Here is a 25507-nt window from a genome sequence, read left to right as displayed (position 1 = left end):
GCAGAAAAGGCCGTGACCCCTGCCGCCGTCCCGCGAAAGAAAAGTCAAGTGTCGGAACATTTGCGTTGTAGAGTTGGAGTCCACTGGCTGCCGCGCAATGCTATCAAGCGACCGGCCTCTTCCCAAAGAAAACATTCCCCATGTCTGGAAAAACACGCGATCCCCCCCCTCCCTCGTAAACACTTGGCGAGGGATTCAGGTCCCTACAGAAGCCAAAACAGCTTAAACTCGGGCGGACGAGCTCCAAAGAAACGTTACGAGAAGCGTGTTCACAAAGGAAAAGACATCAGCGCACGCGGACGGAACACTCACGATGGGGGGGGGGGGGGGGGGGGGTTAGCACAGCGGCTTTCTCATTCCAGCGCTGAGCGCGCCGTGACATCACAGGGGCACACGCACCAATCATCGGAGGAGGGCGGGGGCCCAGCGCCAAGCCAGAAGCGAGAAACACATGCGGTAGAGAAGATTTACACGCACACATACACACAACATACGCACACCGACCGACGCACGTTCACGGAGCATAGAGTGCATTATATCACATAGAGAATAACGGGGAGGAGGGTCCAAGTGAATGAAGCATTGGTTGGCTCAGCACAGGCGTAAGCTGTATACATAACAATCAGTTTAGGGGGGAAAAGACTGTTGCTTTTTGCTTTTTTCTTTTGGCTGTAGTGTTATCGGTCTCAACTTGCTGACACAAACCACTCCCTCTTTTCGGGGGGGGGGGGGTCCATATTCTGGCTCTTGGCCCAGTCCTGGGCCCCGGCCCCATACCTTGTACCCCTTCAGTTTGTAGATAATGACAGTTCAAAGGTCAAAGGGCATGCACCAGCGGTCATCATGCGATGATTACAGTTGACAGGAAGCACTTTTTGTTGCTTTTTTTTTATGTTTTTGTTTTTCTGATATATATTTTATTCTTTTTATAGAAAAAATCTTCATGCCCTAGTCTAGTTGATATTCTTCTTTAAAAATTTTACAAAACTACAAGTTGATCGCCATCCTTTCTTCTTCCTCTCTTCTCTTTCAGCGCTGCTCCGTTGTCACATTGAGAATTGATTTTGTTTTTGTGATTTTCTTGTCTGTACGTCTTTAGTCCCGGACCCAGTCATCGCCTCCGCCTCTCTCTCTCCAACACTTCTCTTCATTTTTTCCCTCTGTGCTCAGGGTGTGTTTTTGTGGAGGATGTTTTGGCAGTGGATGTCCGTTCCTAGGGGACAGAGAGAGAGACACATACACACGATCAAAACATAGAACGAGAAACTCCTTCTCCAACTGTCATGCGGGGAGGGGAGGGGGGGGGGGGGGGTTGTTGCGATCTCAATACAGAATTGAAAATTCGAAGAAATGTACATTCGATACAGGGCTATCGAATTTTTTAACTGTTTCGACGATTCTCCTTCTCTTGTTCTCTTCCATAGGTCTCGTTTTTCTTTTTCTCCTCTTAGTTTAACTGTTGGTAATGGTATGGCTACTGCTGCTTACTGCTAGCACAATGTTCAAGGCTCATTTTATATAATCTACAATTATTAGTACGAATACATTTTTAACGCATAAAGAATCGAATCGAAGAGAAAATTGTTCACTCTGCCAGTGATTTTATACTAGATTGGAAGAGAACAGAGTAGGCTTGGGGGTATAGGGTTGTGCACATCCACACTATTCAACGCTGGTGAGGAATCTGATGGATCCTTCACTGCAAAAAAATCCCCATCTCAAAGGGATACTTCACCAAAGAAAAAACAATGTTGATTTATTATGCACACAAGCTCACACATTAATTTAGTCATTAAGAGTTAAATATGTTTGAATATGTCCTCCGGTGATGTCATCGGAGGACACTGAATACTGAAGATGAAAAATATTGTCTAATAAACACAACACAGTGTCCTTCACTGACATCACTGGAGCACATTCAAATCATTAACTCTCAATAGCTGTCAAACTAATGAACGTGTGCAAAACTGTTTACAATTTTGGGATATGTGTGAGATCATGTGCAAAATAATTCAGTGTTGTTTTTCAGTCAAGTGCCCTGTAATTAAGATCATTGAGTCTTAAAATCAGAGCGATGCTGTGCATATCATCTAGATTCTAGTGGAATAATCTGTCAACTCCGTGAGAGAATCTCACTTCTAATCCAAACGGGGAAACATAACAATATCTCGACACTGAATTGACACAGGTCACTCCTCGAAATCCTTCAAACAGGGCTAATCTGTATTAGTGGAACAATTTAAATGATCTCACCCCACCGGAAGAAGTCTTTCAATAACCTTTTTCAAGAAAATACAATTTTAGGATCCAACACAAATTGGAAATTACTCGTTTTAAGATGGTGTTAGTTATTATTATTATAATTTTTTTTTGTATTCATTGTTATTTCTGCAAATGTTGTCGAAGCATCTATCCGAGCGCTGGGAGGCACAGATGCTTGCGTGTCTGGTACCTTGAGGACTGTGGGTACTGGTAGTATGTATGTTTCAGTGTTTTACTCTCCGCAGACAGGTGCGCTTCATAGACTGAGCACCCTTCCTCAAATCCACACCCACCTGGAAGTAAGGAGGGAGGGAGGAGGGAGGGAGACACAAAGAACTCGGACCACTTAAAAAGTGTGACAGACACAACTGGGGCTGTTGTCGTGTATAGAAGCAGAGCGCAAATAGGTCCCACCCACCCCACCCCACACAGAGAGGAAAACATTCCACCGCTCTCTCTCCGTTGACTTTGTATTGTGTGACGGTGCCTCGTTGCCGTTAACCCTTTCACTGCCACACTACCAAAACGATTAACCCTTTCACTGCGACAATACACAGAGTTAACCTTCTGTCGTGTGGCAGTGAAAGGGTTCAAATGTACTGTGTGGTGGGGGATGCGCTGCCGACAGGGTGAAGAACCCAGAACTGAGTTTTCATAAGCTTCTGAACCAAAACACTGGAGACTTTAAGAAGAGAACGGTTGAGTAAGCAATAAGATGTGAGGCATCAGCAGCAAAAATGGAAAAACTGTGGAACCGTGACACTCCATCACTATGCCTATAGGGAGGTCAAATGTTTTTCTGCCGTCAGCAGTGGTAGAAAATTGCATATTCCACCTCATCTACAACATAAAAAAAAATCTCAACGTTAAAAATAAAGAAATTATAACTTTGTTACAGAAACTTCCTGTAATCCATTATAATCGATCATAGAAAACGGCCTTTTGAGCCTCAGAAAGGATTGTAAATAGCAGAATGATCGCGCCGCTTTGGCCGCATTGAATTCGTAATAGGTGACGCCTTTTGGTTAAAAAAAAAAAACCAAATGGAAAGAATAATCTCATTTCACACAGTGATAGTGGATACTTTTTGCCACTACATCCACACCCTTTTTTTTTTTTTAAACTCATCTGAGACAGAACAACCTCAAGGGAGCTTCATTTCAGATTTCTATACACTCTTACTCAGGTCCACATACAAGAACCTCCCATTAGATATCATTTGGCGAGAGGACATTCCAGAACTGGACCCTGAGTTTGATTGGGATGATGTCTGGACTAATATTACACTGGCCTCCCGTAACCCCAATCACCAACAAATACACTTTAACACTTTCGGGGCCAACCACGTATATATACGTTATTGGGCGCCAACAGTTAACGGCCAAGTTTTTTTTTATATACTATTCAATGTCAGGGACCTGTATGGTGCCGTTAAAAGGCATACTGGGACTCTGAAGGAGCAGTACCAGCCAGATCCTGCTAGTAGGCAGTATCGAGAGTGCAGTAAACCCTGTTCCTGACCGGGTGCTACACTCAAATGTCTCCGGGCGCACTTTTCTAGTAATGGGAAGCCTATAGGGCTTCACTCGATCGCATTGAATCGTTTTCGGGGGCCCCGGATCCATATGTTGTGGTGGGTTATGTCGTGGTGGGTTAAGTCTATGGGTTATTTATTATTATCACTGTATTATGTTGTCTTGTTTCATGTGTGAAAAAAAAAAAAAAATTTGATCACACAAAATAAATTACACACAGGGGTTGGCTACAATTTGAGTGTTTGTTTGTTCTACCAATTGAAAGCATCATCGGGGACTTTGGCTTTTTGTGAGGGAAGTGGCCCCGAAAACATAATAAGCCGAAACTGCTTTCTGAATACCATTGTGGGCGGAGCTCCCCTTTTATTACATTGTGGCAGAACGTTTGACCTTCCTACAATTATGCTGCCAACGTGTGCAGTAAGTCATGGTAAGCATTAAAAGATAAACCAGAAAGCTATAGCCTACAGTATTATCTTTGCACGTTTCATAGTTAACTAGCTTGCTAACACATAGCTTACATGAGCTTGCTAACATCTAACTTGCTCCATCTTCATTTGAGTCAACTACATTTCTTTTTGCCATAAATGCTACTTTTCCTCCCGCCTGTGGTGTCTAACCTGGAGATATTGACAGTATATTGTTTGTCAATATACCTTGCTCTCTGGTAGACACAGGGTGCTACAATAATCCTTTGACATGCTGATATTTCATGTTTTTAACTATAGCTACAAGCATTTAGTTATAGGCTCCCCCCCCCTGGTTGCATAATGTCTCCCCTCCGGAGGGTGTGGTTTTCAGAGTATGACTCATTGCGCTCTGTCTCTATGTGTTTGTTTGTTTGTTTGTTTGTTTGTTTGTGTGTGTGTGTGAATTTGACACAATGTAAATCAACAAATGCGTATGCGACAGTGAATTGCTGTTGGTCTGATTTGCGGTGTGTTTGCACGCGGCTGTATTCAACACAATGTAAGTGACATTAGAACCCCGCGTTCACCTTCCTCGTGAGGACGTTTCCGTGTTCGTCCACAAACTGTTCCTCAGGCAGCAGGTCGGTTGCATAGTCCCCGTCCCTCTGCAGGACCAAAGACACAACAACACGTTTAGAGTCAGACAGGAAACAACAGCACATTGCATCAAAAAATCGTCGTGCAGTCCGGCGTCATGTAATAATTGGATGTGATAAATTTCCCCCCATGTGTTGCACCAAGCCACACAAACACATTTCTCTGGTGAAATTACATGACATCATCAAAATGAATTATTTTGATGTTTGTTTTCTGGGAAATCTTTTAACTGTCGATGGCTGAAAACCCCCCAAATTAAAGCAATAATGAACTTTGGTAGAACCTGCAGTTGTATAGCTTCCCGACCGTGATCAAGGACACTATAATAAAAGAAGGAAGGGTCATTACTTACGCCTAATTTATATTCAGACGTCAAAGTGGTTTGCGACGGTTGCGGTGGGTCTGTCAAGCCTATACCGGCGACACCTACATGCAGCAAAAATTTAACTTATGTGCCACAGCACAGAGCTGTGATTAACCGCTGCCCTGGGCTGGGCCTGATGTACTTCCGTATTTACCATTTACCATCTTGGGAGCTTGGTTCCATTATCGATCATGACTAACTACATCACAAACATGGATCAAACCAGAAAGAATGAAGAAAGACTGGCAGAGGAAAATATAGAAAAAATATATAAATAATAATATTTGTAGAACACAACAAACTGTAGGCTACTATGCGACCCACGTGTTGAACTGACATGGAAGTATGTCGTCTAGCTCCCACATGCGCAAAAATGTCAAAGCATATCTCGGCCTATACTGTGTAGCGTGTGAACGTGTGGTGCCAAGCGTGAAAGCTCTCTGCACAGTCAGCATGGTGGGGAATGGACAGACCACTACTTCTTACAGTTAGCATGGTGGGGAATGGACAGACCACTCCTTCTTACAGTTAGTATAGTGATGAATGGACAGACCACTCCTTCTTACAGTTAGTATAGTGATGAATGGACAGACCACTCCTTCTTACAGTTAGTATAGTGATGAATGGACATACCACTCCTTCTTACAGTCAGTATAGTGATGAATGGACAGACCACTCCTTCTTACAGTTAGCATGGTGATGAATGGACAGACCACTCCTTCTTACAGTTAGTATAGTGATGAATGGACAGACCACTCCTTCTTACAGTTAGTATAGTGATGAATGGACAGACCACTCCTTCTTACAGTCAGTATAGTGATGAATGGACGGACCACTCCTTCTTACAGTTAGCATGGTGATGAATGGACAGACCACTCCTTCTTACAGTTAGTATAGTGATGAATGGACAGACCACTCCTTCTTACAGTTAGCATGGTGATGAATGGACAGACCACTCCTTCTTACAGTTAGTATAGTGATGAATGGACAGACCACTCCTTCTTACAGTTAGTATAGTGATGAATGGACAGACCACTCCTTCTTACAGTTAGTATAGTGATGAATGGACAGACCACTCCTTCTTACAGTTAGTATAGTGATGAATGGACAGACCACTCCTTCTTACAGTTAGTATAGTGATGAATGGACAGACCACTCCTTCTTACAGTTAGTATAGTGATGAATGGACAGACCACTCCTTCTTACAGTTAGCATGGTGATGAATGGACAGACCACTCCTTCTTACAGTTAGTATAGTGATGAATGGACAGACCACTCCTTCTTACAGTTAGTATAGTGATGAATGGACAGACCACTCCTTCTTACAGTTAGTATAGTGATGAATGGACAGACCACTCCTTCTTACAGTTAGCATGGTGATGAATGGACAGACCACTCCTTCTTACAGTTAGTATAGTGATGAATGGACAGACCACTCCTTCTTACAGTCAGCATGGTGGGGAATGGACAGACCACCCCTTCTTACAGTTACAGTCAGCATGGTGGGGAATGGACAGACCACCCCTTCTTACAGTTAGTACAGTGATGAATGGACAGACCACTCCTTCTTAGTCAGCATGGTGGGGAATGGACAGACCACCCCTTCTTACAGTTACAGTCAGCATGGTGGGGAATGGACAGACCACCCCTTCTTACAGTTAGTATAGTGATGAATGGACAGACCACCCCTTCTTACAGTTACAGTCAGCATGGTGGGGAATGGACAGACCACCCCTTCTTACAGTTAGTATAGTGATGAATGGACAGACCACCCCTTCTTACAGTTACAGTCAGCATGGTGGGGAATGGACAGACCACTCCTTCTTACAGTTAGTATAGTGATGAATGGACAGACCACCCCTTCTTACAGTTAGTATAGTGATGAATGGACAGACCACTCCTTCTTACAGTCAGTATAGTGATGAATGGACAGACCACTCCATCATACAGTTAGCATGGTGGGGAATGAACAGACCACTCCTTCATACAGTTAGCATGGTGGGGAATAAACAGACCACTCCTTCATACAGTTAGCATGGTGGGGAATGGACAGACCACTCCTTCTTACAGTTACAGTCAGCATGGTGGGGAATGGACAGACCACCCCTTCTTACAGTTACAGTCAGCATGGTGGGGAATGGACAGACCACTCCTTCATACAGTTAGTATAGTGATGAATGGACAGACCACCCCTTCTTACAGTTAGCATGGTGGGGAATGGACAGACCACCCCTTCTTACAGTTACAGTCAGCATGGTGGGGAATGGACAGACCACCCCTTCTTACAGTTACAGTCAGCATGGTGGGGAATGGACAGACCACCCCTTCTTACAGTTACAGTAGCTTAGTGATGAATGAACAGACCACCCCTTCTTACAGTTACAGTAGCTTAGTGATGAATGAACAGACCACTCCTTCTTAGTTACAGTAGCTTAGTGATGAATGAACAGACCACTCCTTCTTAGTTACAGTAGCTTAGTGATGAATGAACAGACCACTCCTTCTTAGTTACAGTAGCTTAGTGATGAATGAACAGACCACTCCTTCTTACAGTTAGTATAGTGATGAATGGACAGACCACTCCTTCATACAGTCAGCATGATGACAGACCACTCCTTCATCTCTCCCCTCTCAGTGTAACAGGGTAATTAATCTGGGTGATGGAGACACTGGCATTTTGTTGTTGTTGTGTTGTTATTTAGCTAATGCTTCATGTGTTCTCGTTTGCTGTGTATATGTTAATAAAAAAATGTATTTGCATGCAAGTTAAAGGTCCCATGTTTTGCTATTCCTTTCACTATTTGGGCAATTTTAAACAATTCCTGTGAGTCTATGGAACACATCTGTAAGGTAAAAAAAAAATGCATTGTTTTGTATTTCTAATCAAGTACTCTAAAGCAGTATTTTTCCACTTTTCCAAGATTTCAAGCTGTTTTGGGCTGGGCTCTGCCCATAAGCGCTTTGAGTGACAGTCACCCACACAACTTGATAGATACGAGAGAGAGCGAGAGAGAGAACGAGCGAGCAAGAGAGAGAGGGAGAGAGAGAGAGGATAGATCGCTCCGTGCGCGCTGTGTGCGCTGTGTGAGCGTCTTCTCGCGATTGTGTGTAAAATGCAGGTGGAGAGAGAGAGAGGATAGAACGGTCCGTGCGCGCTGTGTGAGCGTCTCCTCGCGATTGTGTGTAAAATGCAGGTGGAGAGAGAGAGAGGATAGATCGGTCCGTGCGCGCTGTGTGAGCGTCTCCTCGCGATTGTGTGTAAAATGCAGGTGGAGAGAGAGAGAGGATAGATCGCTCTGTGCGTGCTGTGAGCGGCTCCTCGCGATTGTGTGTAAAATGCATGTGGAGAGAGAGAGAGAGGATAGATCGCTCTGTGCGCGCTGTGAGCGGCTCCTCGCGATTGTGTGTAAAATGCAGGTGGAGAGAGAGAGAGGATAGAGAGGGAGGATAGATCGCTCCGTGCGCGCGTGTGCGCTGTGTGAGCAGCTCCTCGCGATTGTGTGTAAAATGCAGGTGGAGAGAGGGAGGGAGAGAGAGAGAGGTAAAGTCGGGGACAGGGAGACCGCTTCCGCATTATTCCCACTGCTCCGTTGTTGAGCGAATTGTTGATTGTGGGCGGTGACTACAACCAGATCAGCGCCTTGCTACGTAGGATAGCGAGTACATTCTGAATGGCTTGGTTCAGTGGGGAAGGTTCTTGTCTGAGCTGAACTGAAGAAATGGGAGTAGCTAGAGATTTCACATCAAATCAGTGTTGGTACAACCCCACATTGCTAGAAAACAATGCTAAACACTGGAAAAGGCAATTTATAAGACAGTTAAGCCTATAGGGGGACCCTGCTTTTCTTTATCATAAATCGATCAATAGAGACCGTATTAGATCCCCAATTATCATATCATGTGGTATCATTGGAAAGCCACACTCATTGGCTACAACCCTGTGCAATGACTTTCGAGATCGCCAAATGATTGACGGAGCTAGAGCCCCGGGAGTCGGGGGTGGTAATGTGTACTTTTGCGTACTTTGGGGCACGCCTCACATATCGGCATGTAACTCGAGAACCACTCAACGGATTTTGTCACCTATAAGGGCAATCGACAGGCAACAAATATGGCTTTAATTCTATATCTATATATTGTATTAAAAGAAATGCACACCCGAGCCACTAGAGGTCGGCAAAGAATCGTCCACATGTGGGCCCTTGGATGTTAAGAGGTCAATGTTTTTAAATATTTTTTTTGTAGCCAAGAGTAAAGACCATAACCCTATCAAAAACAGTAGTCAAAGTGTATATTTTCATTTTTACTGATGTTTTATACGATTTATCGGAAATACAAATGTATCGGAAAATGCGAATTATCGTAGAAACCGCAAGGAAATGACTAAATCCAGATTCAACCCTGCCATTGGAAAGAGGAGCATTTTCCCTATCCATAGATGTATGATTTGGCCATAATAAGGTCAAGGTCAAGTTCAAGGTCTAATATGAATTTATAATTAAAATCGATTATCATTAATTACTGTATCTACAAATCTTTAATCATCTTCCCGCGGTTCATTTGCTTAGATTTTTTGTACACATGATCTCAATAAGGTGGTGAATGAGCTCAGTGAGCATTTTCTCCTACCCGTATCAATTTTTGATCAAAGATGCAAAAATCATAAATCATAATTTATATTCTCCTTTTCTTCATTACAATTTACTCAAGAAATGGAAATACATACCCCCAGGTCCCTAGATGTTCCTAGATACCAAGAACATGCAAATTGACCTTGCGGAGCAATCTTCCATTTACTTAGGCATGTACCTTTAGGCGAAATACGGCTTACAGCTTATCAGGTTAAGTTAATGTTGTGCAAGATTTATGACGGACTGGAGCTTCTGATGCATATGTGATTGAGCTTAGTAACAGACTAACATTACAGATGAGTTTTTTGAACACTGGTATTATGATGTAATGAGTCATGACCCTTCCTTCTTTTATAGTCTCCTCGACTTTGCCGTAAGTCCATATAGACGGGTTCACTGGAATTCTGTTGCTATGGAACAGTTTAGACCAAAAATGTATTTCCTGTGAACTATTGCATTAACAACAGGAAATAAACTTTGGTCCTTTTAGAATGTTATTGTCACTTTGAAACCGTCTATACTGGCCCTCTCATCTGGATCAGCTGGTCCCGTGGTCTGTGCAATGGGGGGAATGGAGATTACCTTGTTTCTCTCCTTCCATTCACTTGCATAGGTATTGCGAATCCTACTTTCAACACAAGCTAACGTGGATGAAGTGGATCCTGTTAAAGGCGTACTAAGTAGTTTCAGCCACTAGATGTCACTAGAGCACCACCAAAACAATGTGATGTTTCCATAGAAACGCTGAACATATCAGACTGTCAAACTAGGCATTGCAGATCAAATATGACTCAAGATCCGCTGATCCGGCGATATCATATCAAACCTTCCACTAAAAATGTTGTCGGAAACATATTTTAGGTTCAACTTTAGGTAGAAAAAGAGAAAGAAAGTTGACAAGTGAACAAGCTGCTATTTTCTTTTCGAAAACAGGAGCAGTGAACCGGGGACCGCCCACTAGCAGCGCGTTTATCCAATCAGGTGCATTCCATGTGGGGGAGTATGGAGGGGATACATGCACGCGACGTGCACATAACGTGCACATAACATGCACTCGCTGCCCAAAGGTTGATGAGCAGGCAGAGTGAAGGGTCTCTGCAGATAAAGAGACTGCCGTACACTTTCTAGTGTTGATGATTGAGAGGGATTATGCGTGAATGAGTCTATATACATTGTTTTTTTTAGGATAATTCTACTCATTATGCCTTTAATGTATCAAATAAGTCCTTGCACAGCGTGAGCAGGACGTGTGTCTGTTACATAAATCAAACCTTTTTTTACTTACAAAACAATATGCTCGGTATGCAATACCTATGCAAGTGAATGTAAAAAAAACTCTGTTTCCCCACACACACGAACCACGGGAGCAACTGACGGAAGGGGCGTCAGCATATTAACTCTTATCGTGGGCCAGGTAGCTCTACAACAAAAGGTTCCACCAATGTTCAATATCGTTTAAAAGCGATTTTCTTCCTATGCAAAAAGAAACGAAAAGAAAGGCATGAACAGGATGTTCCTCCTCCAGGCACAGGAAGCAGCGGGGGGGGGTGGTGGTCGACGCGACAACCTGACCTGGCCCAGCCTCCGCTCCTCCTGTTCCCAGGCACGTAGCCCCGCCTCCTGGTGAGAAAAGCCCAGCCCCTTGTCAAAAGGCTGTGTGCCCTGCAGGAAGCGCCCGCGGAGCACCTGTGAGTAACCCGTGTCACACACCGGCGTCAGCAGAGCCTCCTGGACCACGCGCAGCCCCTGGACAGTAGTGCCGTCCCGTCCCGATGACACCCCCCGGGCCTGGGAGCTCACCACCCAGCTCTGGAGGGAGTCCTTGTCCGGCAGGTAGGGCTGGAACGCGCCACCTCCCACCACCCTGAGAAGAGAGAGGGGGAGGGGAGGGAAAGAGAGACGGGGAGAGAGATGGAGAGAGAGATGGAGAGAGAGAGAGACGTGAAAACGAGAATCAAAGTGATAACAGATGGAGAAAAGGGAGAGTTATAAGGGGTCGATAACAAAAAGATAACAGGAAATAGAGAAATAACTTGAACATGGAAAGACGGAAGAGAAAGAGAGAACGCGCTTGGGGACACGGAGCCGCTCTGAGCCCCGGCGGGTGTAACGTTACCTGTTGTCTCCGTTGTGCTCCAGGGCCCGACTCAGTCCCGACATCTCACACAGCTGGGCATAAACCTGCTGCCCTGCAACAACAGAAAGCCCGTCTTCTGAACCCAGCCCTACACTTCCTCCTCCTCCTCCTCCTCCTCCTCCTCCTCCTCCTCCTCCCCTGGCACCTACACCTCCTCCTCCCGAAGCCGCGGCCTCCCCCCTCCTTCCGTCCGACCTCTGACCTCCCGGCTGGCCGTTTAAGTTGACCTTGGGGACGGCGCCACTGGCCCTATCCCTGTCCTTGTCCCTGTCCCTGTCCGCCGGCCCGTGCAGCCGTGGCGCCGCCCCCCCCTCCTCCTCCACCTCCCCTTCCTCGTCCTCCTCCTCCTCCTCCTCCAGCTCCATGATGGAGCCGCTCGCCCCGCTGGCACAGCTGCCGGGGCGGCCCAGGCTGCAGGGCAGGGAGAGCGTGGCGCCCTCCGAGTCGTCCGCCCGGCTGCTGCCGCCGTCCAGGGACGAGTCCTCCACCGTCACCAGCGAGGGGCTGACCCCCGCCGGCCACACCTGCACGTCCGACATCTCCATCAGCGTGTCCTCCTCGGTGGTGGCCATGGGGGCGCACTCCAGGCTGGAGACCTCCTGCCAGTAGGGCTCGATGCCCAGCGGGGAGGGCAGGTTGTACTGCATGGAGGCCGGGGACAGCAGCTCCTCCTGCACCACCCTGTAACCTGCAGCGAGGACAGGGGCGAGACAAGAGAGAAACTAACACCACGCAGGCACAGCGGTGGAGGGGGGCGGTGTTGGGGGGGGTGACCGTTTCTGCTCAGCCCTGTCCCAAAATGCAAAGGAAAGAGTTCCCGGGGGGGGGGGGGGGGGGGGGGGAGTTGATCAAGCGCTTCAGAGTAGGACCGCTGCTTTAGGGATCACAGACCAAGTATGCTTTTCCATCTCAAAGACTAAACCGATCCCCGCAGCAGCACTCCTACGCGCCTTGATCAATTCCAGCCTTTATGTTTTACACGACTTCCAGTTTAAAAAGCGGCACATGTTCCCAATCATCTCCCCCCCCAATAACGCCTACAGTCGTGTCCTGCTGGAAGCAGTGAAAAACATCATCTTTCTTTCCCACTTGGCTTCCTTTATTGTTCCGCCACAACAGTGGTTTCTAAGTAAAGGAAGCCCTTTTGCCATTATTGGGACACGGCCTACGAGTGGAGTAAGGGAAAGGGGACCTAGAAATGGAGTGGTCATCCATTGTCTGTGGGGTCGGGGTGCATTGACCATATTCACACGGCGGCCATTTTGCTTTTACGTCATGCTCAGGTTGGGATTCCATAGGAAAGGAATCCCAAGAATTTCCCCAAAGGAATCCCAACCTGAGCATGACATCAGAGCAAAATGGCCGCTGTGTGAATATGGTCAACGGGGGGGCTTGGGTGCGTTATTTTTTTCCGTAGCCGCATTTTGCGGAGACGCTCTCTGATTGGCCACTGACTGACGCTCTCTGATTGGCCACTGACATGTGCGCCCAATCGCGTGACGAGCTGTGTCTTTGCCCATTTCCGGGTCTAACAGCCTGCAAACTACCTAACGCCTAGTTTATCACTGGTTAAGCTTAGGCGACTCTTTCGAATTTGGTTAAGGTTAGAGTTTGGAATCAGGGCTGGTGCTCTATCGCCCTGCTCTAAGACAAACTCTAACCTTAACCAACTACGAAAGAGTGCCTAAGCTTAACCGGTGTAGAAACAGGCGTCACACGATTGGGCGCACATGTCACATGAAGTGGCCAATCAGAGAGCGTCTCCGCAAAATGCGGCTACGAAAAGAAATAACGCGGCTTGGGTTCATTTCATAGGAAGTAAGGAAGCGAGGGAGCGGATGATAACCTGTGTTCCTTGACAGGAAGAGAAAGAAAGGGAGTCTGGTGTAATATGTTGTAAGTGGGGTTGGCACGATATTTAACATCATTCATTATCATGGTGGTACTAGATTTTCTAGCAAGATATTTTCATCGTCGATGCTTTAAAATCATCTAAAATAGAATGAACGTGAATTTTGTCATGTTGCAGATACAAGTACTCCTCTCTGAGAGTATCAGAACGTGAAAGTGAGTGACATAACTGTAAATATCAAACATTGGTTGTGAAAAACCTTTGAAGCAATCTGGATATTTGCTTAACATATTTAGCTGTAGCCAGATGTGCCAGATGGGGACTATAGATGTAAGTCTGACTTGTGGCATGTTGTTGTTAATTTCATTACAGATACATATTTGTATTAACGATTTGTAGGACAAGTTCATGTTCTGATTCTTTTGACATACTGTATATTGCAATTGCAATATGATTCACAATATTAGACGTAATCATAATTTTTGCTTCACGATTTTCCTTCTCATTGAAAAAAAGTATAAAATGATCAGGGTGTTATTTTTGCAGGGGTCTGTACTAAACGTTTGGGCCAGGGATTCTCTGCAGCACCACAATACTTCATTTAAAACAGTATTTTTGACAAATATTGCCTTTTATAAAATATTGCAGCCTCCTGTGATTGAGAAATTGCATTAGGCCATATCAAATCAAATGAATTGTGCCATCCTAATTTGAATCCATTTCTATTTCAAACGATGTCTTTTATCAATCACTGTTGGAGACTATTGAAGGCTGCATTGATCATTAAAATGAGCAAATTAACTTTTTGAAAACCTCTTTCATGATAAACAGTTGTGATGCTAATTAGGGCTGGGCAATATGGAAGAAATCAATATCACGATAAGACTTCTCGATATTGATATATTATAAATCACGATATCTGCTCACCTATGTAAAATCATAGGCTACGTAATCCAGTTGTTGTGCAGTAATGTCAAGTGTGAAATAAAACCAAAACTGTTATACAAATGTTATAACAAATATTTCATATCAAATTCTTCTCATTATCAATTTAGACAATAGAATTGTGTATCACGATATCTCGATATCCTGATTTCATCACGATATGATTTCATTATCACACAATAAATTATCATATTGAATTATCGCCCAGCCCCAATATCAATTAGTTGTTTTAAGGCAATATTCCTTTTATCGTTCCAACCCTAGTCACAAGTCACCAGTGTGGGGAAGCCGAGGCTTGCAGATTCTACAGATAAAAATTGCAAGTTATCATTGAACTGACACCAAAAAATGTCCCGCATGCATAAACATATGCACTCAAAACACACACACTCCCACATCTTCACACGTGCATGCACACACACACGCACACACACATACATACGCAGCCAAACATTCACAAATGTTGAGAATTTCTCAATCAGAAAGTATTTGGGACCAAAAACTTGTAAATATAGTAAAAAAAAGAAAGAGATTATATACAGTATATGTGTTATGGTAAATATATGCACATCCTTGTCAGATCGGTATACAGTATGTGAGATTTCCCAGGCCAATCATATCTGTTAATAAGGCTCTAATGCAGTGAACATTTACACGGTTTATATCCTAATCTGATTAAATTCTCCATATCTTTTTACACATATTTGTTTATAAACCTAACCCCTTACTTTAACTCTAACCTTAACCTCACAGACTCACGCCTAACCCTAACCTAAAATAGAGATTCTTCTGAAATACAGCAAACGTTTGTGGGTTGATATCCTAATCAGTTTGAATTATTTGCACACTCACCATGCCATGGAGGTAATCAAAATGATCCTGCCATGGCTGTGTCACATTGTCCTAATTTTCTCTACATATATCCCAGGAAATCACTATTTCCCCACATTTACCATAACACATACATATATATATACAGTATATTGTATGTCTGTAAATTAATGCAATCACTTATTATTATAAATCTGTTATTAGTAGGATAAGTATACTGTAGATATTGATATAAGTTTGTGTCTGAGATGTCATCTTTTTGGGGTCAATGGACCTCATTTATCGATACTGGCATATTCTGATTGCATACATTAGCAGTATATAATGTTGTTCATACTGCTTGATAGATAAGGTCCAGTGAGTCTAAGCAGATGGAGCATAGAGGTCAAAGAAGTAATTCACCCATAATTAAAGTTATGTTCTTTTGCAATAACTTCCCATTATGTTTCCCGTGATGCAAGTAAATCGGTTATTAGCGGCAATTCATTTGATTCAATAGTGGAGATTAATTCATCATTATAACAATATTAGACTGTAATAATCTCAGATGTTGATTACTGTACTTTCCAATTAAATAATTTCAACAAGATTCAACATGGACAATACTGTTAATTCAAGGAAGGGATGTTGTAATTCAAGATGTTGCAGCAGGCCTTTGTGTACGCGCTCAACTGCTATGCGCATAAAACACGCGTGTCACTAGAGGGTTTGATAGACAGCTCACTCGTTCCAATCATTTGACTTGGTCGTTTGATTGGATGTCGTTTTTTTTAGCACCTGCCCCTTACCGGAATGACTGTTTTCTTTTTCATTTCAGTGTCAAACGTGTTTTTTGAGTACCTTAGATGACTGTCGAGATATAATAAGAAATCTGAAATGTTGCCAAACATCAGCGGCCGCCTATTGATCCTTTAATTAGATTAGTAAAATGATCCACACGCTCCCCTACTCTCCTCTTTTCATTTAGCAAACGCCACTTTGAATCAAAACAAATGCTTTAAAAACAGGTGTAAGGATACAGCTAAAAGGGTTTCAGTAACACCTATAGGGTGGACACCAAATAATGTGTATTAATGGGTGAAATACTTCTTTAATGGACGCTGGAGGACACAGGTGTTTATGGAGTCGGTTTCCTTTTCTTTCACAGGATCTATGCCAGTGAACAGAACAGAGTGAGTGGACTGTCTCGCGTGTCTTCTGGGATGGCATAAAGGGCAGGGAGGATGAAATGCTTTTTGTAAAATGGGATGGGTGAGGAAGAGCTGGGTTAGGAGGGATGAAGAGCATGAATCTGGGTATGTCTTTCCCGTACTCTTAAACATAAACACACACACACACACACACACACTAAAGTGTAGAAGGCACAAAATGTGGTGAAGCACAAATTCATTCCACACAGATTGTCGTGGCACAAAGAAATACAATTAAATCACAGTACAATACAATGCACACCACACCACGTATTCTACTTAACGCACAAAACACACACACACACACACACACACACACACACACACACACACACACACACACACAGATATACTGCACGTCATAAGAGAGATGATGACACACACACACACATATTGCACGTCATAATACAGATGATGACACATACACACACTCACACACACACACACACACACACACACCACACACACCACACACCACACACACACACCACACACACACACACACACACACACACACACACACACACACACACACACACACACACACACACACACACACACACACACACACACACACACACACACACACACACACACACACACACACACACACACACACACACACACATCTACACACCACACCGATATCCCTGCAGCTGCATAACATTCTAACAATGAAGTCACTGAAGCCACGCCATCCTTTCAGGGCAAAATAAGTTTACTTTAAGTGTGAAATATCTGAAGCACATTAGCTGTGTGTTGTTTGACACTTTTAAAATATACATGAACCACTGACACTTAAACTCTCACACCTTTGGGACCAGAACAGTCTCACACGTGACCACTTAACGTTAAAGTTATGGCAGAATTATGGATAGTTAGGTATGTTAGCTCATCATTCAGACTAGGGATGTCCGATATTATCGGCCTACCGATATTATCGGCTGATATCGGCATTAAAATGTGATATCGGAAAATATCGGTATCGGTTTTAAAAATTATTTTTTAAATTTTCTTTTACATTTCTATAACCGTTATTTACCCAGGCAAGCAAGTAAGAACAAATTCTGATTTAATTTATTGTCAAAAGTATGCATAATGTTGTGTCAATTCCACAACAAGAGATATCTAATGTTAATTACCTGAAATTATTCAGTTTTTTTGGGGGGGGGGGGGGCCCTGCATATATCGGTATCGGTTGATATCGGTTGATATCGGTATCGGAAATTAAGAGTTGGACAATATCGGTATATCGGTATCGGTAAAAAAGCCAATATCGAGCATCCCTAATTCAGACGATTGTCAACAAGCCAATTATAGTGGGACATCACTCTTTATGTTAGCGGGTTAGTTAGGTTAGTAAGGTTCATTAGTCACTCCATAGTTTTCAAACATTAAACATAACAGCTATTTTGCCCGAGTGGATGACACCGTACTCCCGCAGCATTGTACGCAGAACATTATGCGCTATGCAGTTAAACATGGGTTCATTCATTCATTCATTCAACCCTTTATTCTATCTCCACAAGTTATATAGCTTAGCATAAAAAAACACAACATTGAATTCACTGAAAATCAAGTGACATGTTAATAATACATAATAATACAATTGAAAAAAAACTTATAAATGAATAAAATAAAACACCCATGGAACAGAGAAACAACAGAAAGTAATTTACACGGTAAGGAAAACATCAGAAACACAGAAAGCATGCCGTGCACGTTAGGATCAAGGACGGCAAGCACAGTAAAATGGTCTTCGTCTCATCCCAAGTCATCCTCTCACTCACGCCGACCTTCGCCAACACAGTGACTACCATAGACATAAAGGCTAGATGACTCACCCGCGGTGGCTGGCCAATGGAGACTGTGACGTTGCCACATGGCGGCCATCTTGCCACAGGCAGCATGCCCACTCATAACATGAATGTCTATGGTGGTGCATGTACTATTGAAATAACCATAGCTTGCTCAATTTACAACGGATTTTCAAACGGTTTGGTTTGTTATAAACGTCAGAGATGTAGTTATCAGACTGCATACTGATAATGGACTTTCATATGAAAATAATTTCAACATGTCCAAGCATCCCGAATCATAGCCACGTTAATAACGTTTGTAATAAACCAAACCGCTTGTAAATCCGTCAAGTTTTCAGCGAGTTAAGAGTATTTTTGTACAGCTACCATAGAACGTACCAGAATAGTTGACTGTGACAAGATGGCCACCGGTGAGAGACTCCGCCTTGCACCATCTAGTTATATATATCTATGGTTAATACACTTAATGCCTGTGACTCAAAGTCACCAGACGTGGGCCACAACGTTGTTGGAAACGTTCTCAGGTATCCGAGTGATTTGGGGTGAGCTTCATTTCAACTTACTGGACATGTCGATGGCAAGGTAAGCTCAATCAAGCCCCCCTCTGCATACTCAGATACTTGAAACATACTCAACTATTCGGCCCAGGTCTGAAACACAGACGCACACACAGACACACACACACACAGACACACACACACAGACACACACACATGTACTGTACAGCTAGGCATGCAGCGTGCGCGTGCTTCAACTGTAGTGGACACACAAGAGAGCTGGATCGAGAGAGGAGGAGAGGGTCCCCGCTCGACGGAACGAGGGAAGACAAGATGACAGGAGAGAGGAGGCCCAGAGGTCAACATGAGGTCATATGAGGTCAGAGGTCGGGCAGGAAGAGCTGTGAGGAGGAGGAGGAGGAGGAGGAGGAGGGGGAGGTAGGAAGAGTAGTGCGGCTGGGTAGCAGATATGAACATGTCATAGATTCAGAGAGAGAGAGAGAGAGCCTCCTGAAAAAAAAGACAGCATTTCAACGCCCAAAGACGCTGAGAAGGCATTACTGACACATGCCTTTTCAATGCGGGTGGAATGCTGAAATTCTGTCTCGTTCTCAGGGGGGGGGGAGAGAGTGAAGAAACAAACTGAGGGATAAAATCAAGGTATGAAGGCCCAGTGCACATTATCTGTGTCATACCGCCACTTTGAAATAACATTAGTGTGTCCATCCCAGACACACACACACACTTGCACGCATTTATATAAAAAAAAAGAAATTGTCAAATTTCAAACACACCATTTCCCCCCCTCCCATTTCTGTAGTAGTATTTGATTGATGTGAAATCTGTGTGTAAACTTATCTGTCTTAGAAGACATACTGTAGGTCCTACTCAAACCCTGGCTGTGAAGATGCTATCCTTGCTTCTCATATCAAAAGCCCTGGCTGTATGAGGGTGCTATCCTCATTTCTCAAAAGCCCTGGCTGTGTGAGGGTGCTATCCTCATTTCTCAAAAGCCCTGGCTGTGTGAGGGTGCTATCCTCATTTCTCAAAAGCCCTGGCTGTGTGAGGGTGCTATCCTCATTTCTCAAAAGCCCTGGTTGTATGAGGGTGCTATCCTCATTTCTCAAAAGCCCTGCCTGTGTGAGGGTGCTATCCTCATTTCTCAAAAGCCCTGGCTGCGTGAGGGTGCTATCCTCATTTCTCATCTCAAAAACCGTGTGAGAAAACATCACATTCAGGCCTAATAAATCATGATAGGTGTGGAAAAAAAAACATAACTGAAAAGAATGACCCGCAGCGGAGAAAACGAGCACAGACGCGGTATTTAACGCATGCTAACAACCACGGTGCGGCTGGGTGTACGGTGAGAGAACCACACCATCCCTCAGCCCACGTAATGCTAACCAGAAGGATCGGAAGAGAATCAACAACAACAACATCATCAGCATCACCAGAATCATCATCAGTAGCAGCAGCATGAGCAGCACATCACCATGCAGCCCGAGAGCCCCTCCACTTACCCCTTCGGAAAAACGGGGGCCTAATAACGCGTGGCTTGTGCACTAGGCGCGGTTGCCTTGTGTCCGTGACCTCTTGTGAAGCAACATAAAACAAGGTAAAAGCGCTGTTACCCATAAACTGAGGGAGGAGGGAGGTCAGCAGAGGTGGAAAGCAGCTAGTTTACAACTACGTCCTGGTTAGTGCAGACAGAAGAGTGACGCTACTTTACATTCTGTGTCTGTGAGAGAGTGCTTTGTTAGCTTTCAGAGTAGTGAGTACAATTAGACCTACCATTACTACTACTACTACCCTACTACTACTAGTTCTACGACTACTAATAATACTACCACCACTACCACTACCACTACCACTACTACTACTACTACTACTACTACTACTACTACTACTACTACTACTACTACTACTACTACTACTACTAGCAGACATTTCCTAGTGAAAGTGAAATGACTAAAGTAAAACAAACTTTCCACCTCTGGAGGTCGGGTTATTCCTGGGGGAGCATGTCTATGTTCCCCGGGTCCTATGTTCCCCGGGTTCTATGTTCCCCGCTTTGCTTGATTGATTGATTGAACATTTTAGACCACCAGCCCTGATTCCAAACTCTAACCTTAACCAGTTCGAAAGAGGGCCTAAGCTTAACCGTTCGAAACAAGGCGGACATTAATAATGAATAAAATAATAAAAATGTATAAAGATTTCAATCTATTAATCAATCAAAGCGGGGAACATAGAACCCGGGGAACATATAGGACCCGGGGAACATAGGGATGATCCCATTCCTGGGGTATAGAGTAGCATAAAGCAGGCTAAGCATCCATCTGTCCATCTCACCCATGGCTATATTGGGTGAGTGATGTGTTCATAAAGGTTGACAGTAGGGTGTTTTCTATTAAAGAGGCCATATTATATATTTTTGTGTTTTCCCCTTACCTTTAGTGTGTTATATATAGCTGGAGGTGCATGTAGAACGTCTGCAGAGTTACAAAATCCACTTCAAAGGGAATTATCCTCAGTAATCACTGTTCCTTGAAGTGCTTGAAATGCTCGATCGTAAACAATTTTCTTTCTCTTATTCCACCTAAACAGTTGACTAAATGTTGTTTCTGACAACATTTTAGGCAAGAAAGAAGATATTCAATTGCTTGATCCGATCTGCAACATCTAGTTTCACAGTTTTATCTGAATTTTGTGAACCAGGAAGTACAGCAGCACAGGGAATAAGCAGCTAATTTTCATTTAAAAAGACAGGAGCCAAAACGGCCTGTTTGAGGCCGACTGAGCCTGCCTGCTGAATGACAACAGCCTGTTGTACAGCTGTAACTATGTGCTTTTTGACCATAGAAATATGCAAATGTTTAGGGTATTAGATAACAAGTATTAGGTGTATATCTCGTATAATACATTTATTTAAATGGTGATTTCATTGGATGTGTACTGTTAATTAATGCTTGTATATCTAATTTTATGTTGTTATGTTTATGTTTATGTGTATGTTTAAAAAATAATTAAAAAAAATATATATATATAAAAAAAAAAAAAATGCAAATGTTTGTAGCAATGTAAACAAATGGCCATAATATGGGCTCTTTAATAACTGTCTTGTAGTAAATGTGTGTCCTGTGTGTTAGTGTGTTCGTCTTACCATTGCTGACACTGGAGGAGAGGAGGGTGGAGTGGCGCTCGGCCAGCCGGCAGGCCCCCTCCTCCGTGGACCCTTGTGCCGGCTGGGCGGCGGCATGGCTCTCCAGGGAACTCACAATGTCTGAACGGTCAATGTTCCTCAGAGCTCCATACAGACTCTCCACTGAGCCGGAGAAGCAGAGGGATGAAGAGCGGAAGGGGGGGGGGGGGGGGGGGGTGGAGGAGGAGGAAGAGAGAGTGGGAACATCTTATTCCTACTTACTAGTAGTAGTAGTAGTAGTAGTAGTAGTAGTAGTAGTAGTAGTAGTAGTAGTAGTAGTAGTAGTAGTAGTAGTAGTAGTAGTAGCAGTAGTAGTAGTAGTAGTGGTAGTATTATTATTAGTAGTAGTCGTAGTAGTAATAGTAGTAGTAGTGAATGAATGAAAACTTTATTTAACAGATTGCAGAATGGGTACAATACAGTACGGCTCAATACACACAATTGTTAAGGGAATGCAGACCAGAGAAAGACGTTTGTCTTGTTTACATCAGGGTCCCCCAGTAGTAGTAGTCCCCCAGTAGTAGTAGTAGTAGAACTAGTAGTAGTAGTAGTAGTAGTAGTAGTAGTAGTAGTAGTAGTAGTAGTAGTAGTAGTAGTAGTAGTAGTAGTAGTAGTAGTAGTAGTAGTAGTAGTAGTAGTAGTAGTAGTAGTAGTAGATGAAGTAGTATTAGTAGTTTTTCAGGAACCACACGTTTGGGTAACTGCTGTATAAAAGCCATAACAGCTGAGAGGATGTTCATTACAGTGGTTGTGGGCACTTCTGTGACACTGACGGTACCTCGTAGCCACATCACCTACTAGGGAACCAGCATCCCTTAAAATTGCCTTAATCCAGTGGTTCTCAAACTACGGTGACAGTAAAGAAGTAAAAAGAAATTATAAAAAAAAGTGGCTAAATATGCCTCGTTTTATAAATGTGTATTGATAACATAGTTCTGTAATAACATTTTCTAATAAATATGCATGATCAACAATGTGTGCTTTTATTTTGATATTCCTTAATTCGACGTTGAAATTCCACGAAATTCCGTTGCCTAAGCGTATTTACTATTAACCATTCACTCACACATTCACACACCGACGGCAGAGGCCACCATGCAAGGTGCCAACCTGCTCATCGGGAGCAATTAGGGGTTAAGCGTCTTGCTCAAGGACACATCGACACGCTGCCCGGGAGGAGCGGGAATCGAACCGGGACCCTCCGGATTGCCAGACGACTGCTCTACCTCCCGAGCCACTGTCACTGTAGTAAAGAGTTGGGGTTAACGTTGGACTTACTCTTTGCCCTCTTGCCCTCCCTACCCGCCCACAGGTTGAGCAGGGCGGAGCTCTGGTCTAGTAAAGAGTTGGGGTTCTCCACACGGATCCTGTTGATGTCATCCACGCCAAAATGCAGCTCACGCGCCAACTCTGAGAGGATGAGATGAGACGTCCCTTTATTGATCCCCTCGGGGAAATGTGTGCGTCATAGCAGCATGGGGGAGGGGGGGGAGGGGAAGTACAGGTATGGGCAGTAGTACAAAAACATAAATATAGGCAATACAATTAGATCTGAATTAAAAAATATATATATGAGGGGGGGGGGGGGGGGGGGGACCAATAATAATAAACAGTGTAAACAATATAATTAACTGTGAATATAAGAATATGAGAAAAGTAAACAGTGTAATCAAAGGTGCAGATGAGGGTCTGTATGCCATATCAGTTATATTATTATACGTTACAATAAATGTGGGCAATAAATAATTAGAATGTGAATATACAGTATACTGAGTAAACATATGGCACAATTTAAAAAGCAGCTTAGAAAATACAGATTAGAGAAATACAGAAATGAGTAATGCGGATGTTATATTGTGTTATGTAGTGTTGTATTGTATTTGCTGCTGTCAAGCGAATCAAGTTTTTTCTTTTTGTACTATAAGTAAAAGTATATTCTATAATGTATTATAGTAAATTATGTTATATCTAGTCAAATTAATGGAAGAACAAATGTAAATGTAAGGGGGTAGGGATCAATACGCTTAGCTTCCCTCTACTCCTTTTTTGAACATGTGAACTAACTAAATACATTGCTCTTGACTTTTTGTTTATAATTTATCTTTTTCATTTTTATTTATTATGATTGTTCTGTTTGACGGAGCTAGATACTGTGAATTGTTTGGAGGAATATGGAGAATACATGTTCAAAAATAAACTTTTTCATTCATTCATTCATTCAAAGTAAAGTAAACAGTATACACAGTTGCAGTATACACAAGGTACCCTGGCATGATATACGTCATACATTAAGAAGCAAACAAAGCGAGAGAATGAGAGAGAGAGACAGACAGACAGACAGACAAACAGACAGACAGACAGACAGACAGACAGACAGACAGACAGACAGACAGACAGACAGACAGACAGACAGACAGACAGACAGACAGACAGACAGACAGACAGACAGACAGACAGACAGACAGACAGACAGACAGACAGACAGACAGACAGACAGACAGACAGACAGACAGACAGACAGACAGACAGACAGACAGACAGACAGACAGACAGACAGACAGACAGACAGACAGACAGACAGACAGACAGACAGACAGACAGACAGAAAAGGAAGAATAATAGGGTAAGACTAGGGATGGGGCTCATTCATCTTTGAGCCTTTATCGATACCACTATCCATATTTTTCTATTATCATAAAGATGACAATAGATTCTTAACCAAACTGGTATTGCTTTTATTTTATTCAATTTAATTCAAAAACGTTATTCATCACTGAGGGGTAAAGCAATATACAATCGAGGGACAATGGACAATCAATATGTTTGCACACCAGTGATTTGATTTACTGTATAACAATTGTTTTGATTGATTTTAATAATGACTCTCTCTCTCTCTCTCTCTCTCTCTCTCTCTCTCTCTCTCTCTCTCTCTCACTCTCTCTCTCTCTCTCTCTCTCTCTCTCTCTCTCTCTCTCTCTCTCTCTCTTTCTAGCAGTATCGATAAGCTCGGTCCTTGTTGATTTTCGGGCTTTGAGAAATTTGGGGCCCGGGTCTCGATCCATCCCTAGGTAAGACAGAATAATCCACACTATTGACTTGTATCGGAGTCTCTGAAACAATGGTTCCCAGTTCACACAGACAGTAGATTGTATGGAGACCCCGGAGCACTCACCT

The 25507-nt window shown here is 43.4% G+C and overlaps 1 protein-coding gene across 1 annotated transcript in view; it reads right to left on the bottom strand.

The window, feature by feature from the left end:
• Positions 1-2486: 2486 nt before the first annotated feature.
• ank1b (ankyrin 1, erythrocytic b) overlaps positions 2487-25507 on the bottom strand; it is a gene marked incomplete at both ends in the record, with an annotated part of 83435 nt that continues 60414 nt past the window's right edge. The window contains 8 exon segments of the mRNA XM_084324849.1: positions 2487-2555; positions 4795-4872; positions 11432-11723; positions 11976-12684; positions 20652-20723; positions 22295-22456; positions 23612-23743; positions 25506-25507. The exon segment at positions 25506-25507 is cut by the window's right edge and continues 73 nt beyond it. Of these exon segments, the coding sequence (XP_084180975.1) occupies positions 2487-2555; positions 4795-4872; positions 11432-11723; positions 11976-12684; positions 20652-20723; positions 22295-22456; positions 23612-23743; positions 25506-25507 (1516 nt within the window).

Source organism: Notolepis coatsorum, assembly GCF_963971535.1.
Source record: "Notolepis coatsorum genome assembly, chromosome: 11".
Taxonomy (NCBI): domain Eukaryota; kingdom Metazoa; phylum Chordata; class Actinopteri; order Aulopiformes; family Paralepididae; genus Notolepis; species Notolepis coatsorum.
This window is presented reverse-complemented; position numbering and strand designations above follow the sequence as displayed.